At 41.1% G+C, this 16,773-nt stretch overlaps 2 protein-coding genes across 3 annotated transcripts in view; one reads left to right on the top strand and one right to left on the bottom strand.

The window, feature by feature from the left end:
* LOC134655684 (bifunctional glutamate/proline--tRNA ligase) overlaps positions 1 to 15,811 on the top strand; it is an 82,051-nt gene extending 66,240 nt beyond the window's left edge. For both annotated transcript variants that reach the window (XM_063511132.1, XM_063511131.1), the window contains exons 17-20: positions 12,139 to 12,380; positions 13,141 to 13,301; positions 14,642 to 14,785; positions 15,578 to 15,811. In XM_063511132.1, coding sequence (XP_063367202.1) covers positions 12,139 to 12,380; positions 13,141 to 13,301; positions 14,642 to 14,785; positions 15,578 to 15,743 — 713 coding nt within the window. In that variant the 3' untranslated portion in view covers positions 15,744 to 15,811. The remainder of the gene's footprint in view (positions 1 to 12,138; positions 12,381 to 13,140; positions 13,302 to 14,641; positions 14,786 to 15,577) is intronic.
* LOC134655713 (phenoloxidase-activating enzyme-like) lies at positions 1,791 to 11,382 on the bottom strand. The gene is made up of 9 exons (XM_063511174.1): positions 11,266 to 11,382; positions 10,680 to 10,837; positions 9,391 to 9,536; positions 7,936 to 8,072; positions 7,249 to 7,411; positions 5,572 to 5,780; positions 3,563 to 3,717; positions 2,528 to 2,624; positions 1,791 to 1,961 (listed from the first exon to the last, which is right to left on the bottom strand). Exons 1-9 carry the CDS (start codon positions 11,324 to 11,326, stop codon positions 1,801 to 1,803), a joined length of 1,287 nt encoding a protein of 428 aa, XP_063367244.1. The 5' UTR covers positions 11,327 to 11,382; the 3' UTR covers positions 1,791 to 1,800.
* Positions 15,812 to 16,773: the final 962 nt, after the last annotated feature.

Raw genomic sequence — 16,773 nt, 5'->3', positions numbered from 1 at the left:
CAAAGATTATATAGAGATATATTTAACTTATGTCTAGTGGTATTTTCTGCCTCTGACATTTGCTCACAATAGGGGAATGTGAAAAAAATAATTTCATGTACTGCCAGTGAGTTTAACTGTTCAAAGTATTTAATTAAATTACTTTTGTTCACATTACCCCTATTCCCCATAAGAATAAGCAGTGTTGTCTTAGAATTAATATTACTGTCATTTAAAATTTGTCTTAAGATATTTTCAAAACTACTATGAGGCAGACAATTGCTGATTGTACTAAGTCCCTTTAGGTAAAAGTTTAAAAATGAGCCCATATTGCTTCCAATTTCATCACAATACATAATAACATTAGGTTTAGGTGTGCTTTGTTGTGTAGTGTGGAAGGAGCTATTATCATTTATTTGCTCGTGTGGTAAACCGTCACACAGGCTTGGGTCGAGTACACTGGTCGACAAATGTTCAGTCACTTGCTTACAAACACATGACTGGGCATTGGTCAGTGACTCAAACCGCTCTGAATTAAGCTTAATCTGGGATATTAAGTCATCCATGGCCAAAGAATATTCATTAATCACCTTTTTAGAACTGTCATTTATTGTTTCTAGGGATTGTATTGAATCCTCCAAACTCTGAATTTTTAATTTTAAAGTCTGTGTGTCGGTTTCATATTGTAATTGACTATTTTCTAACTGAGCAGAATACAAATCTAACTTATCCACTAAATTAACATTAATTTTACAGAATCTCAGTTTTTTTAAAAACAATTTGTTTATTTTTGACAACTTTTGGTTTTTTTTCATGAGCCTATTTAATTTAATATATTTCTTTAGTTTGTTTCCGCTGCAATTTACTAACCTTGGTGTGGTAGTATCATTGGCTAAAACTGTAGTGGCCACAGGGTTTTCAATTGGTGCGGCAACCAACTGAGAGTCGGGCCGGACCAGTTCTTCGAACAAGGTCTGAGTGTGTGCCGCTGCTGCATTGTTTTGGGCCTCCTGTAGCTCATAGATTTGTTCGTGGGCGTCGTGCAGTGCTCTCTCCAATGAGTTGATGTCCTTCAGGGCCTGCTCATACGCAGCACTACACTCAGTGAACCTGTCAACCATCTCCTGAAGCCGGGCCCGCTCTGAATTTACATTATTGTAATCAGTTTCTAACGAACACAGTTCCTTTTTCAGCTTATCATTGCTATTAATTACTAATAATAGTTCCTTCTCACTGTCTTCCCTTTCACTGAGCAATTGAGCACAAGATTCCTTGGATATTTTCAACTCCAGCAAGGTAAGTTGGAGTTTATCAGTCTCCTGCTGGCGAGCTGCTGCAGCTGCTCTGCGGGTTAGCATTGTAGATGGTTAGGCAATTTATATTAAACCCAAAATAAACAAGGAATCGCTTACTCACGCCAAGTGATATTTAGGTACTTACATGAAATAGTGACGATTGACTGTGTCTACACTGTGTTCTAACCCTGTACAATGATTATTATAAACACACTTGGTAAATACTAGTGATAAAAAACCAGAAAGGATTCTAAGGCGAACACAGGTTTCAAATTTATAACCTCTAACGGCTACAAATCTGAGATATTACAAGACACTTGTAAACGTCACTAAAGCACTTCACTTATTATTTATACATATAACTTAATGTTAAAACTATTTAATTCACACTTATAATGCTTAATATTACATGAAATATCATTAAAATTAAAATAATTACAAGGGACCTAGCAAAATCAGCTGCTTATCGTTTGACAGCCGGGGTTGCCACCAATTCTAATTCTGTTTATCAGTATAGTCTGTGTAATCAAGGTAGAATAGTGCTCCTAATCCACGGCAGGTACGCGGCCACCTTAGTGTACACTCCGGGCACGTTCACCAGCCCGCACGGCGAGGGGCCGAAACTGACGATGCCCACTACCTCGAACGCGTCCGTCTTGGCGTACATTAGGGGGCCTCCAGAGTCCCCTGTAAACGGAAATAAAGTTTTACTTGTGATCCTGGGTATGCATCGCTTCTCCTTGGCAAGAACCAGAGGCTTATCAAACTTTATTGTGTGATGGAATACCCCTATACAGAATCCAGGAGTGTACAAGCTGGAGTGTGAGTGTCGAGTGTGGCCTGTCACATGTCGGGCAGACGAAGCGGAGCATTTCCACTCGGGTAAAGAAACACATCGCTGATGTCAAGCACCGCGGGCCTAGATCTGCAGTCTAGGAACATGTCATGGATAGAGTCAATCACACAATAAAGTTTGATAAGCCTCTGGTTCTTGCCAAGGAGAACCGATACATACGCAGAATGTTACGCGAGGCCATTGAGATTAAGAAATATCCAAATTTTACTTGTGATGTTATAAATCTAGATACGTAGATAATAGAGAACGTCGGAAATAAAGTTAACAAAGTAAATTCACGATATACTCGGTACATCAAATATTTTTAAAATTAAGCCCAAGTATATGAGACTTGGTGCCTATAACAGTTTATAGGGACCATTAGAGAGAGGTATCAGACCACGAGTAAGTAGTTTACCTTTGCACGTGTCCCTCCCCTTCTCGCCTCCGGCGCATATCTGGTTGTCCCACAAGGCGACGCGGCGTTTCGGCACGTCGTAAGCTGGTTGACAGGACTGAAATTATTGAAAATAAATGACATTACTATACAAAGTAGTCCTACCTAGCTATAAGAATACTTCCTATACCCTTTATAGGATGCCATGTGATTCTATGTTTTTATTGTATCATCTATGTACCATGGTTCGCAATAAACGATTTCTGATTTCTGAAAAGAAATAAATCTTTACAACCTATGTCCCTGGTTACATAATATGTTACTATTTTAACGGCCTCCGAGCCCAGTAACGGTAGCAGCATGCAGGAGGTACCGTGTTCAAATCCCGGTAAGGGCATTCATTTGTGTGTTCATCGCGAATGTTTGTTCCTGTGTTGTGTATATAGTCCCCAGCCTGCCGCGAATAGCTTCTCGGTGAACGGAAAGATAGCGGTCACATAGACACACATTGTCTATATGGCAATGGGGTTGGCAACTGTCAAAGGCTTGCCTAGATGGCACCGTCATAGCTTGCCCCGTTTTCTATGAGATTTGGCTTAAAGGGCTGGCATCCGGGGCGGTAAAAAAACAAAAATTTGACACAATTCTAGGGATTGACAGGGCAAGCTACGCTGGCGCCATCTGCTAAATACTTCGACCGGCCAACCCCATTGTATGAAAATATATTCCCGCCGTCTTGTTTAGGCGCGCGCAACATGTTTCGCAGCCTATTACCACAGAATAAGTAATAGTATTATCATACGGACACGCACCGCCCCGCCCCGACTCGGATTACCTCGCCCCGCGACTGGCCGCGACATGAATGTGTGCGTAAGTCGCTCTACTGAGAGCATGCCAGAAGTCCGTCAGATACACAACGACGCGTGTACAGACGTGCCGCGCACACATATAAACGCAAATCATTTTTGATGTATGGCCTGTCCGGCCTGTGCTATTACTACGAACGTAATGACGATATTTCCACGCATGTTTCAGAAAATATTAGTTTTATATTACCTCAATGGTCTTGTAAGGCAAGTCGACGTGCAGCTTGACCTCGCTGTTTGAATGCGTTTCGTTATTAGGGCCCCAGCCCGCCGCGAATAGCCTCTCGGTGGACGGGAAGTGGGCAGTCGAATCGCTCGTTGGGAGGCAGATGGGTCTGATGAAATCTGAAATGTGAAAATAATTCTCAATAGCCGTGTTTGGGTAACAAATTAACAATTATTTCAGTTTACCTCACACACATATATCACAGAGCAACATAGACCTACGTGCATATGCATAAAGTTCAATTTCAGTTTTGACACTTCGGTGACGTGGCGTCAGCGTGACAGCTTTTGTGTTTGACACGGCGTCGAAAAGGTTAAATGGGTTCGAAATAATATCGTGGAGTGTAAGTTCTTGCCTTATATCACAACATACAAAGACACCATAGCCGCATCTTTGTATATTACATCCTACAGTGACTTGATAAAAGAGAAGAATTGATTCTCTAGTGAGATCCCGAAAGAGCGTTGGTTAAGTAGTAGGTCCCTTTCGACGGAGATGATCACCGGCACTTTTATGCAGTCATATCCCCAGAGGCGTAGCTAGGCGTGGCCGAAGCGGCCGGCACCTCGCCCATGGTCTTGCACTTAAGGAGGCCCCGCCAGCCCTTTTTTAACCGACTTCCAAATCTAAAAGGAGGAGGTTATCAATTCGGTTGTTTTTTTTTATTTATTTTTTTATTTTTTTATTTTTATTTTTTTTATTTTTTTTTTTGTTTGTTACTCCATATCTCCGTCATTACTGGACCGATTTTGAAATTTTTTTTGATTATATGTATATGCATACAGATTGGTCCCGTTTTTGTCAAAACCCAGTTCTGATGATGGGATCCATGAGGAATCGAGGGAACTCCTCAAATCTTAAAGGCATACATATAGTGATTTTTGTGTTTTTATCAACAAATCAAGCATATACATTTAAAAAAGTGACATTTGATGAAGTGGAACTGCTGATGATGATCAGAACGGAACTCTTCAACGACGCATAGTACACGTTTGACGATTTGTCCTCTTCGTTATGTTTGTTAAGCAAGTTAAGTTTTTAAGCCACATTTTTGTCAAGCTCGAGTTCTGATGATGGGATCCATGAGGAATCGAGGGAACTCCTCAAATCTTAAAGGCATGCATATAGAGATTTTTGTATTTTCATCAAAAAATTAAGCATTTTCATTAAAAACTGTCGCATTTGATGCAGTGGAACTGCTGATGATGATCATAACGGAACTCTTCAACGACGCATAGCTCGCATTTGGCGATTTGTCCTTTTCGTTATGTTTGTTAAGCATGTTAGGTTTTTAGGCACATTTATGTCAATCTCAAGTCCTGAACATGGGATCCATGAGGAATTGAGGGAACTCCTCAAATCTTAAAGGCATACGTATATAATTTTATATATTTTCATCAGAAAATCAAGCATTTACATTACAAACTGTGGCATTTGATGAAGCGGAACTGCTGATGATGATCAGAACAGAACTCTTCAACGACGCATAGTACACGTTTTGTGATTCTGAATTTCGATTTTGACTTGGACTGGGCCCGCCTCGGCCGGACTCGGACCCGTAGGTACTCGGACTCGGACCCGTACTCGGACTCGGACCCGGATCCGGACACGGACCCGGACCTTGATCCGGAAAACCACTATGATACCTAAACTAAACAAACCACTATGATTACCATAAAATGTATACATATTACCAAATAAAGTATAAGCGCCGTTAAGTGGGTCCAGGCTAGTAGTTAGAGAAGTCGGTTTTTTTCTATTAAAGATTATGTTACTATACTTTCCCCACGGCTATATTAGTTCACGCTACGCCTGCATACCTGTATAAGGTGCAAGTCTCGGCAATCTCAGCAGAGCGATATCGTTCCTTCTTAATCGATTGGTCGGGTCAAAACCTGGATGTGACGTGGCCTATTCGATAGGATTTACCACCGGCTCTTCTACTTATGCAATTCATACCCTCTTTTGGTTACCTGTATAAGGCGCAAGTCTCGACAATCTCAGCAGAGCGATGTCGTTCCTCCTTAATCGATTGGTCGGGTCGAAGCCTGGATGTGGTATCACCCGTTCGATGGGGATCACCACCGGTTCTTCGGTGCAGTCCATACCGTCCCCCCCTTCGACGGGCACGCAGTCCGCACCCGGGTTTGATATGTCGTATTCGCCGAGGCGCACGTTTGCTCTAGAAACAATAAAATAGTTATTTTCGATACAAGTGCGAAAAAGAGGAAATCCGAAACGAGTGGCAATAAATTAAAACACGACCGAAGGGAGTGTTTTAAATCGACACGAGTTGCGAATTACCTATTTGCACGTGTATCGAACAACGTGTTACAGTACATATGGCACTTTAAAGTTTCGACATACGCACGAAATGTGCTATTTTACGCACTAGTGCGGAAAAGTAGGCAAAGTAGCCCCATATGTACTGTAAAAGTGTTTTTCATACGCGTATACTGAAGTTCAGGTACATACGTGCCTGTATCTAGAAATGGGTTAAGATTTACACTTTGTCAAAGTATTTTGTCATTATCCAAAGTATTATACCGTAACTTGTCGGTTACTATATTATAGAAACAGAATAAATAAACTACGATGACCAAGTTTTAGAGCATCAAAGACCTTCACAGAGTCGCAAACCACCTTTGACTCTTGTTCTCTTTTCTACGTAGGTACCATGTAAATCCAGACTTAAGAGTTGATTAATATTGACAAATATGACCTCGCATGGCGACCCTGTCATAGCTAAGGAAAGTATCTTACGGCGTCCCAGCGTTCGAGTCCAAGCCTTTAATGACCAAGGAAAGTATCTTACGGTGTTCCAGCGTTCGAGTCCAAGCCCTTAATGATGAATTGATGACCAAGGAAAGTATCTTACGGTGTTCCAGCGTTAGAAGGCAATAACCCCTTCACACAGCGCCCCGCCTTCAGTACCTACATAGCGTCTAGACATGAGCGCGACCCCTCAAACTACCTTGGTTATGTCGCTTGTTTTGTTTTCTATGACCCTGGCATAACTAATGAAGTTATCTTACGGTGTCCCAGCGTTAGAAGCCAATAACCCCTTCACATAGCGCCCCGCCTTCAGTACATAGCATCTAGAAATGAGCGCGACCCCTCAAACTACCTTGGTTATGTCGCTTGCTTTGTTTTCTATGTCTATGACCCTGGCATAACTAATTAAGTTATCTTACGGTGTCTCAGCGTTAGAAGCCAATAACCCCTTCACACAGCGCCCCACCTTCAGTACATAGCGTCTAGAAATAAGCGCGTCCCCTCAAACTACCTTGGTTATGTCGCTTGTTTTGTTTTCTATCACCCTGTCATGGATAATGAAAGTATCTTACGGTGTCCCAGCGTTAGAGGCCAAGCCCTTCACACAGTGGCCCGCCGTCAGTACATAGCGTCTAAAAATAAGCGCGTCCCCTCAAACTACCTTGGTTATGTCGCTTGTTTTGTTTTCTATGACCCTGGCATAACTAATTAAGTTATCTTACGGTGTCTCAGCGTTAGAAGCCAATAACTCCTTCACACAGCGCCCCGCCTTCAATACATAGCGTCTAGACATGAGCGCGACCCCTCAAACTACCTTGGTTATGTCGCTTGTTTTGTTTTCTATGATCCTGGCATAACTAATGAAAGTATCTTACGGTGTCCCAGCGTTTGAGGCCAAGCCCTTCACACAGTGGCCCGCCGTCAGCACATAGCGGCCGGAGATGAGCGCGCCGCCGCAAACTACCCTCGTTATGTCACTTCTTTTATTTTCTATGATCGCTAACCACGGGTACTGTTCGATGGATGTCGCGTTTCCACCTGAAAAAAAAAACTGACTAGATTTTTGTTGCCATTTTTACTAAACACTTTCAAAGCAAGGGGTTTTGCAATCACCAGAATTATTGAGTCAAAGAGGCTTAAGATATTGTCTTTTTTAGCGAATCAAAAAAATTAAGACCACCATTTTAACTTCCATTCTGTTTTATGACTGCAGTAGTCAGCAGTGAAGCGAAGTTTACAAGAGTCTTGAGATCTTTTAGCAGTCAGCTTGCTCACTCACTTGACAAAAGCCCTCTTCTGTCTCTCTCTTGACTTGTGCTAACCCAACCCGCTTAGACAGTTGTTACCCTAGCTCCGCAACCACAACGATATGCTTGTTTATTTATAACGTCTCGTTCACGCGTCGTAGGCTCATTTAGACGGTGCGAGAACTCGCATGCGATTTCATTACATTGCGTCATTTCATCGGTCGGCTGAATTGATGTAACCCCAATGGTCCGCAATGTAACGGAAATCGTATACAAGTTCGCGCGCCGTCTAAATGAGCCCTAAGACCGCCTTACCCGTTATTTTGTTGCCGCTGCTCCCATCGACCCCACAGCACCCGCTCTCAGGGTGGGGCGGAGCCGTGGAGGGCACACAAAGGCCGGGCTCCAGCTCTGTCCCGCAGCACACGAAGAAACCTGTGGGGCTGTGACATCTGGAAGGAAAAAGACATACTTATCATAGTATTATACAGCTTGTCTTATATGATTATTCCGTCAATGTCTAAAGCTTTAGCAATAGCATAGGTGCGCTACTTTACATACACTAGAAATTAGTACTATACCGGGCAAAATCCTTTCGTCCCGGGTTTCTGCTATGAGTTTACCTTCATTCCTTCGAATCATAAAGTCTTGCCTTGTTGCATCACCCACACTGTTAACTGAACGTTTCTTTTATTTTTTGCCATTTTTATATATTGTGACCTTTTTTGCCACTTTTGTGTTATTTCTATTCAGAATCACGAGCTCTTTCAATCCTAATGGGATAAAAAAATATCCCATGGTTTTTTTCCTATTGTGTTACCATTTCCCCATACACTTTGTATGGCGGTAATAAACTATTTACTAGATCTCGTTCAAACCAATTTTCGGTGGAAGTTTACATGGTAATGTACATCATATGTATATTTTTTTTAGTTTTATCATTCTCTTATTTTTTCTATTTTTGTGTGAAAATCTTAATGCGGTTCACAGAATACATCTACTTACCAAGTTTCAACAGTATAGTTCTTATAGTTTCGGAGAAAAGTGGCTGTGACATACGGACGGACAGACAGACGGACAGACGGACAGACGGACAGACAGACAGACAGACATGACGAATCTATAAGGGTTCCGTTTTTTGCCATTTGGCTACGGAACCCTAAAAAGGCAAAAAATAAAAGAAACGCTCAACTGATAGTTGGTAAACCTTATTACAAAAAGCATAAGGTCTACCGATGGACAGTTAAGAGTGTTGCTGTTTGTATATTATCTAATCTATCTATTGCAGCATTTAGTTTGCCCGTTTCTGACATGTGCCTCCTCCGAATTCGCCCAAGACTTTCTGTCCCTCGCCACTTGGGACCAGTTGTGGCCTTAAAAAACTTATCTTTCTGGTTGGCAACCACTACCCCGCTGATCTTCCCTGGGTCTTCCCGGCCTCCACTCCAGGTTTTCCTGGTCCAGCGTTCGGCATCCATACGTGCGGTTATTCCCTGGCTTAAGTACTCGTAGGTACGCTAGAAAATTAACTGACCAAGGGCGGGTTTAAATTCAGCACGCTGTACCCGCACCTTTTTCATTACTTACACAATTTGTTGCACAATGTTTAGATAAATACTTACCTACTTACTTCATATACCTAAGATGGGCTAATTATATACCTACCTAACCCTTATATTATACCTATGAACTGATGTAAAAAGTAATGAAATAAATGCATTTGTATTTGTAAAATTTCAGAGCAATCTAACAATCAATACCGAATCTTACCTTATACTGTTAACATAAGCTTTATCCTTATCCGAGACGTTCGGAGATTGCAATATCTCCGCTATATGCTGACATTCGAACACGCTTGTACACTGGCCTTCGCTGCCTTCTGGTGTAAGGCAGGCGTCGGTGGTTGCACAGCACACCTGTAATTAAAACGTAAATTACAAAGTAAATAATAGTATGTACGTACGAGTTCTGACTGTGACGTCTTGAATCATATAGTCCCTCTCTAACACATTCTCACTTACACAATTACTGCTGAAAGCAACCACGATCCAATTGAGTGACATTTACCAAAGACGAGATTAATTTAAATGACCTTCTCCACTTTTGGTTAGGGTTCTTCATTATAATATGGCCCCAACCAACATAAAACATGATACTTGGCATCTTTGTGAGCTCTGACAAAACGTCAGGAACACAGGGACACCTAGTCGTCTAATACTGATACCTATGTGTAAGTACTTCTTTAGTTAGAGCTGCTCTAATGTAGCCAGTGTAGGCTTTCCCCTCTGTCGAAAATAGGCGGTCAATAGGCTACATGACTAATTTTTTTTATGGTATCAATCGATCGGGTTTGTTTTTAGGATCAAATGTCTATATGGGACCCATTGCATTAAAGTAACACAAAAGTCAGAAATTGTAGTCAAAGTTCGACAGTCGCACTTCACTCGCGAAACGCCCTATACAAAACGGCCAGAGGCCGTGACGTCATCGCCCACGTTGTAGTATGGACAAAACAAGAAAATTGCGTTTTTGTCGGTGAAATATTGCGTTTATGTATATAGTTGCTACACAATATTTTTTTTGGTAAAATGTAAGGAATCGAATGGTACCCTTACTTTTATCGTTTTTGGAAGTTAAAAAAAACTTAAATTTTGAAACTTTATGGTCCTGTATTTTTGTAATTTTTCAATATTTTATTTTAATATCCACATTATTGTGATAAATTGCTCGTTTGCTATCTATTTTACTAGATTTTGTTATAAAATTCAACATGTGTCAACATCCCTATTGTCATACACAATCCATGGACTGACGTTTATCTGAAATGGCTATTACAGGAAAGATGTCTCCGTTTGGTTATATCCTAACCACCAACCAACCAATCAACGCGTGAACCATAGTTCACGCGAAGAGAAGATATCCTATTGTGCTATCTTATTTCGTTAAATGCTCATCCCGAATCTGTCCACCAAGACAAGACAAAGGGCACTGCCTACTCTTTAGTGGAGCGTTTCGTCGTATATTCATTATAGTTATAATTATTTTAATGTATACTTTACCTTAGGGAGGCCGCCTGTGAATCCACATCCTGATTTTATCAGAAAGTCCGACTCGTAGGGAGTCATTATAGTCTTGTTTACTATTTTCCTGAGCTCTGGGCACTCTACTATACTCCGGCATTCACCGCCTTTGCCATCAGGGGTTAAACACTGAGATTCTGTACAAAATAATTAATTGGTATTATTTATTTGAAAATAGTGCCATCTGACCTGAACTCAGAAGGAAAACTAGGTCTTATTGGGAATATTTCGGTTTACATATAATGTTTTCCTTCACAAACTAAAAGTGACTAATGAATAATTGAATAGGTATAAATAACTAAAAATACTTCAAGCGACATAAAAAGTCTCTTATTGAACTTCTACATACACCTACTTCTACAGAAAAAAACTTCGCCATATTTGAGTTTAAAAGTGTAAGATAGAAAAGTACCCAAAGTACCTAAGTGCTGATACTATATTGCGCCAAACTCAAGGAACACATTTAGTCTGTGCGGAAAGAGAAGAGTCGTGGATTATATGGGAACCAATACATTCTACGACTTTTCTCTTTCCGCACAGACTATTTTAAAACTGGTTTACTTACGCCCTTCCACAACACATAAATAAGTCAACGTTATAACAACAGGAAGCCATATCGTCGGCATTTCCACTTTCACTTGACAGATCACAGTATTTTATAATTTATTGCTGGTATTCGGCAAACATACTACAGGAATAAAATGAAATAAATGTAATTTTAGCCTCTAATCTTCTATAGCTTGTATATATACTCGTACATAGTCTTAACTTAGTAACCGGTCAAGCAAGATGAGGTCATTTAAGCGGTTGATTTTCCTCGGCGTTATTAAGACCGGAATTTTGCAACTATACGAGTAATGTGCTTTGCTAAAGCTGTGAGCACTGATATTCGTACCTACTAAAATGTAGATACTTACTTACTTACTTAGATTAACCTCTCGTCTGTGTCATAAAGATCCTGACCAGGTTTTTAGTCTTCTTTTTTTACACATGTTTTTGGCACTAGTTAATGTTTGATTCTACGTTTTTTGACCGCCACACATACGAAAGGTTAATGGTCTACTTACATTCGTTTATTCACCCGCGTGGTAAAAACTGAGCGATGTAATGGTGTCATATTCTACAAAAAAGCAGCAATTTGCCTATCAAAAACTCCATTGTGAAAAGACCCTAAAATACAAGCCATTGAAAACAAGTTCAAAGTTGGAATTTGTAGCTCAAGAATACGGGAGACAAATTGAATAAGTTTTCCTATGGCTGTTAAACCTGTGGTGGGCAGAATAGGTACTTAGTTGCACATCTTTTGTTTTAGCCATGGGTAACACAATGACGCCAATGACCTATATTTTTTCTCTGGCGTCCATATGCCTACTAGGATATCCTAACCTCGATTCTATTTTTGTAAACCCTAAAACATTTCTCCTTTTCATTATTTAAGGTGTAATGATCCTGGTCCACGGCGACGACCGCGGTCTAGTGCTGCCTCCCCGCGTAGCCGACATCCAAGTAATCGTGGTGCCTTGTGGCATCACAGCCAGCACCAGCAACGAGGATCGTCAGAGGCTGATGGACGAGTGCAGCAAACTGGTTGTAGAGCTGGTGGCCGCCGGCATCAAGTCTGAGGGCGATTTCAGGGATAACTATTCGCCTGGATGGAAGTTCAACCATTGGGAGCTGAAGGTAAGCTTTACTGTAGGCCTAGCACATGATTGGCGCGACAGCATCTCGCGGCGAGATAGGACTACCCGTCTTTTTCTATGTTAATTAAAGAGGGACGGCCGCTGTCTCGCCGCGAGATACCATCGCGCCAATCATGTGCTAGCCCGGCTGGTGTTGCCTCCCCGTGTAGCCGACATCCAAGTTCCATTTCAAGTTATCGTGGTGCCCCGCGGCACCACGGCTACCACCAGCAGCAGCAGTTTAAATCTTCTCGGGGCAGAGGTGTAGGGTTGGAGCCGGTCTACCTAGCTTTATTTGACGTTCATAAGCGCATTGTAATTATGCCTACTTGAATAAACTATCTTTTATCTTTAGCACGAGGATCGCCAGAAGCGGACGGACGAGTGCAGCAAACTTGTTGAGATTGGTTGCCGCTCGCGTCAAGACAGAAGGTCACTTCCTGACCTCAGGGATAACTATATCTACTAAAATGTCCACACCATTATGCACACAATGGTCTCACAGTCCTATGTCTTGCTTATTCCTTGTTAAGTTCCTTTATTCTAATCCTTATTAGCGCCACTTGCACCACGCCGCTAATCCGGGGTTAACCGGGTAAACCGTTAACCCAGCGTCAAATTGTACTACTAACCACGGTAACTCCAGGTTTAACCGGTTAACCCTGGGTTAGTGGAATGGTGCAAGTGGCCCTTAAGGATTACTGTAACCCGTGTCAGCTAAAACATGTCAACTTACGTTTGTACCAATATTTTCCCATCAGGGTGTTCCAGTCCGCGTGGAGCTAGGGCCCAAAGACCTGGCCAAGGGCGAGCTGGTAGCGGTCCGAAGACTCACGGGAGAGAAACTCACGTTCAAACGGGCCACGGCTCCTAAGGAGCTGACGGATCTGCTTGAGAGGACGCACCATGAGATGTTGGCCAAGTGAGTGTTTTCTTCAAGTTGACAGTAGGTAGTTACGTAGTGGCATGGTATTATACTATACACTGTGGGAGTCAAAGACCTGGCCAAGGGCGAGCTGGTAGCGGTCCGAAGACTCGCGGGAGAGAAGCTCACGTTCAAACGGGCCACGGCTCCTAAGGATCTGATGGATCTGCTTGAGAGGACGCACCATGATATGTTGGCTAAGTGAGTGTTTTCTTCAAGTTACGGAGTTACGGAGTGGCAGTGGTATTATACTATACTAAATCAATTATCGACTGCCCTGAGCCCTCTAGCGAGCGAGCGAGAAAAAGAACATGCGTGGGTTATGGAGGAACAATTCCTGACCTTTTGCTGTAAAACATCGGTTTTGGTAGATAGTGAGAATTCTGTACATGTATATTCTATTTTGTAGGTCACGGCTTATAAAGGTGCTGATAGACTTGAGCATTTTCTCTCTAAATTAATACGAGAACGCATAGGCGTACATAGGTACAGTCGCTATCAGATATATCGGAGCGGCCGAGGTGCTAAAAAATATTGACAATTTAGAGGCGTGTTCAGATGTTTTTGAGCATTGGGCTTCGATATATCTGATGGCAATTGCTGTACTGTGGTGACCACGAAATGTCTTATACGATTTTGTAGTCGAGATGTTCTGTAATAGGCTACATGACTAATTTTCATTTATGGTATCAATCGATCGGGTTTGGTTTTAGGATCAAATGTCTATATGGGACCCATTGCATTAAAGTAACACAAAAGTCAGAAATTGTAGTCAAAGGCCGACAGTCGCACTTCACTCGCGAAACGCTCTAAACAAAACGATAAGGGAACGTGACGTCAAGGTCTCTGGGTCTGGGAGCTCATCTTGTAGTAATGGACAATTGGACAAAACAAGAAAATTACGTTTTTGTCGGTGAAATATTGCGTTTATGTAGGTATATAGTTGCCATACAATATTTTTTTGGATGAAATGTAAGGAATCGAATGGTACCCTTACTTTTATCGTTTTTGGAAGTTAAAAAAAACTTTAATTTTGAAACTTTCAGGTCCTGTATTTTTGTAATTTTTCAATATTTTATTTTAATATCCACATTATCGTGATAAATTGCTCGTTTGCTATCTATTTTACTAGATTTTGTTATAAAATTCAGCATGTGTCATCATCCCTATAGTGTATATGACACCGTAAGATTGTGAACCCGTTAGTTTATAATCTAACGTAGGTTAGGTTAGATTATAATCTCCCTACCGTCAGTTTATAATGTAACTAGCGAGATTATAATATGACGAGTGTTTACAATTTTACGGTGACATATATATTGAAATGTTCTTCGCAGGGCGACTAAAGAGCGCGATGAGCGGCTATCGTCGGTGACCAAGTGGGAAGACTTCACGGCGGCGCTCGAGAGAAAGCATATCCTGCTGGCGCCCTTCTGCGGGGAAATACCGTGCGAGGACAACATCAAGAACGACAGCGCTAGGTACATTTACCCTATTATGACCAGAGGACCAAGTTACAATCGGATTTCTGCATCGCTAATATCGCGATACAACATCGATATAGTATCTAATATATATTCGCAATGTAGTCTGCCTGTCTGAACCAGCGCAGCCGTGACAACATGGGTATATAGGTACAATATGTATATGAGTAGGTGACTTTTAATTGTTCTAAAACCACTAAGGTGGAAAGCGAGAATTATAACGATTTCGTCGCGTCGCTACAAGTACATGCGGTCACACCAATTTTGATGTCTAGCCATAGTAGTCGCCGCGCACCGCTACGGAACAGACGCCTGGGGCCCGTTTCTTAAAAGCTTGTAAGTTGTAATACAAGCGGATGTCACTTTTTGACAGCTTTTGTTATAGTGACCCTGCCTGATGTGAAGCCGCGGTCCTGGGTTCGAATCCCGGTAAGGGCATTTATTTGTGCGATGAGCACAGATATTTGTTCCTGAGTCATGGTTGTTTTCTATGTATTTAAGTATTTGTATATTATGTATATCGTTGTCTGAGTACCCACAACACAAGCTTTCTTGAGCTTACCGTGGGGCTTAGTCAATTTGTGTAAAAATGTCCTATAATATTTATTACTTATTTATTACACGTTACAAACTTGTGAGACACGGGCCCCTGCTCGCGCTTGCACCACCTAGCAATCATATCTGTCGTAATAGACGCGTTTTGTTAGAGAGTGAACCTTCTGTACCTAGAACTATTTATTTATTCTGTGGTCAAGCTTTTTAATTTATTAACACAAGTTTATTTGTCAGGACGGATGACGACTCAACAACGGACGTGAAGGCCCCCGCCATGGGCGCCAAGTCCCTGTGTATCCCGTTCGAGCAGCCGCGCGCGCTGACCGCCGCCGACCGCTGCATACACCCGGCGTGCAACAACAAGCCGAAGATGATCACACTCTTCGGACGTAGCTACTAACCTATTAAAAGCCTAAAACCTATTAAGTTCAAGTTTTATATTCAGTAAATAAATTATTGACAATATTATTATAGTTGGTCTTTGAAAGTCCCATCCTGCATCCAATCTGTAGCAGCCCTAATTTATAAAAGAGACAAGTAGAATAAGTTTTTGGCAAAACATTCATTTTTGGTACAAACTTTTATCGCTGACTGTACTCTTCTTACAACATACAACTAATACTCATCAAGACAATTCTAAAAACCCCTAACACAATTAGGTTGCGTTGTTTCATCACAGAGTTCCTATGGCCACCTTCTATCTCCATCATCAGATCAGCTCGATACATAGGTACATTGCAAGTAAAATAAAAGCTTGTAAAAAGTTAGAAAATAATTTATTTCTATCACCAGATAATTTATTATTTGCATATAAACAAAATGTTCCTTGATAGCACAATTATTAAATGAACTTATTTTTACCACTAACAAAACATCTTTGATGAATTTTACTAATCAAGAATAGTCAACTAATCATAGATCTCAATAACAAAAAATCTATTGACTATTCCTAAACTGAATGATACAGTTTAATGTTTTACGTCACCCTAGGCCCGTAAGTGGGATTTTCTCCCCACTACGCGAGGAGTAAATCTCACTTCCTGGCCAAGGCAAGACGTAAAACTTTAGACAAACCACGGGTGGTAATTCGTAAATGAATGAATGAATGTTTCTTTATTCAGGCAATAGACCCATTACATAATTTTAAGATAAAAATACAAAAAATTTAAAAATAAAAATAAAAAGGAAAGAAATGTAAAAATAAAATAAAACTCCCCAGATCACATATTTATGGCCCTCTGTAATCTGGATTCACGAATTCACCTCCCTAGGTATGTTGTACTATAATCTATACAGATAAAGGTAAGTAATTTGGAGTTTAATAATAAAATTCAAACAAATACAGACATATTTGACTGTGGGAAACTCCAGTAACTTCTAGTAACTCACAATCAGTATATAGTAATCACTTACAATCCAACCTCTAGACT

The sequence above is a fragment of the Cydia amplana genome, chromosome 17, assembly GCF_948474715.1.
Source record: "Cydia amplana chromosome 17, ilCydAmpl1.1, whole genome shotgun sequence".
Lineage (NCBI taxonomy): Eukaryota > Metazoa > Arthropoda > Insecta > Lepidoptera > Tortricidae > Cydia > Cydia amplana.
Note: the sequence above shows the minus strand (reverse complement) of the source record. Positions and strands in the feature narration are given on the sequence as shown.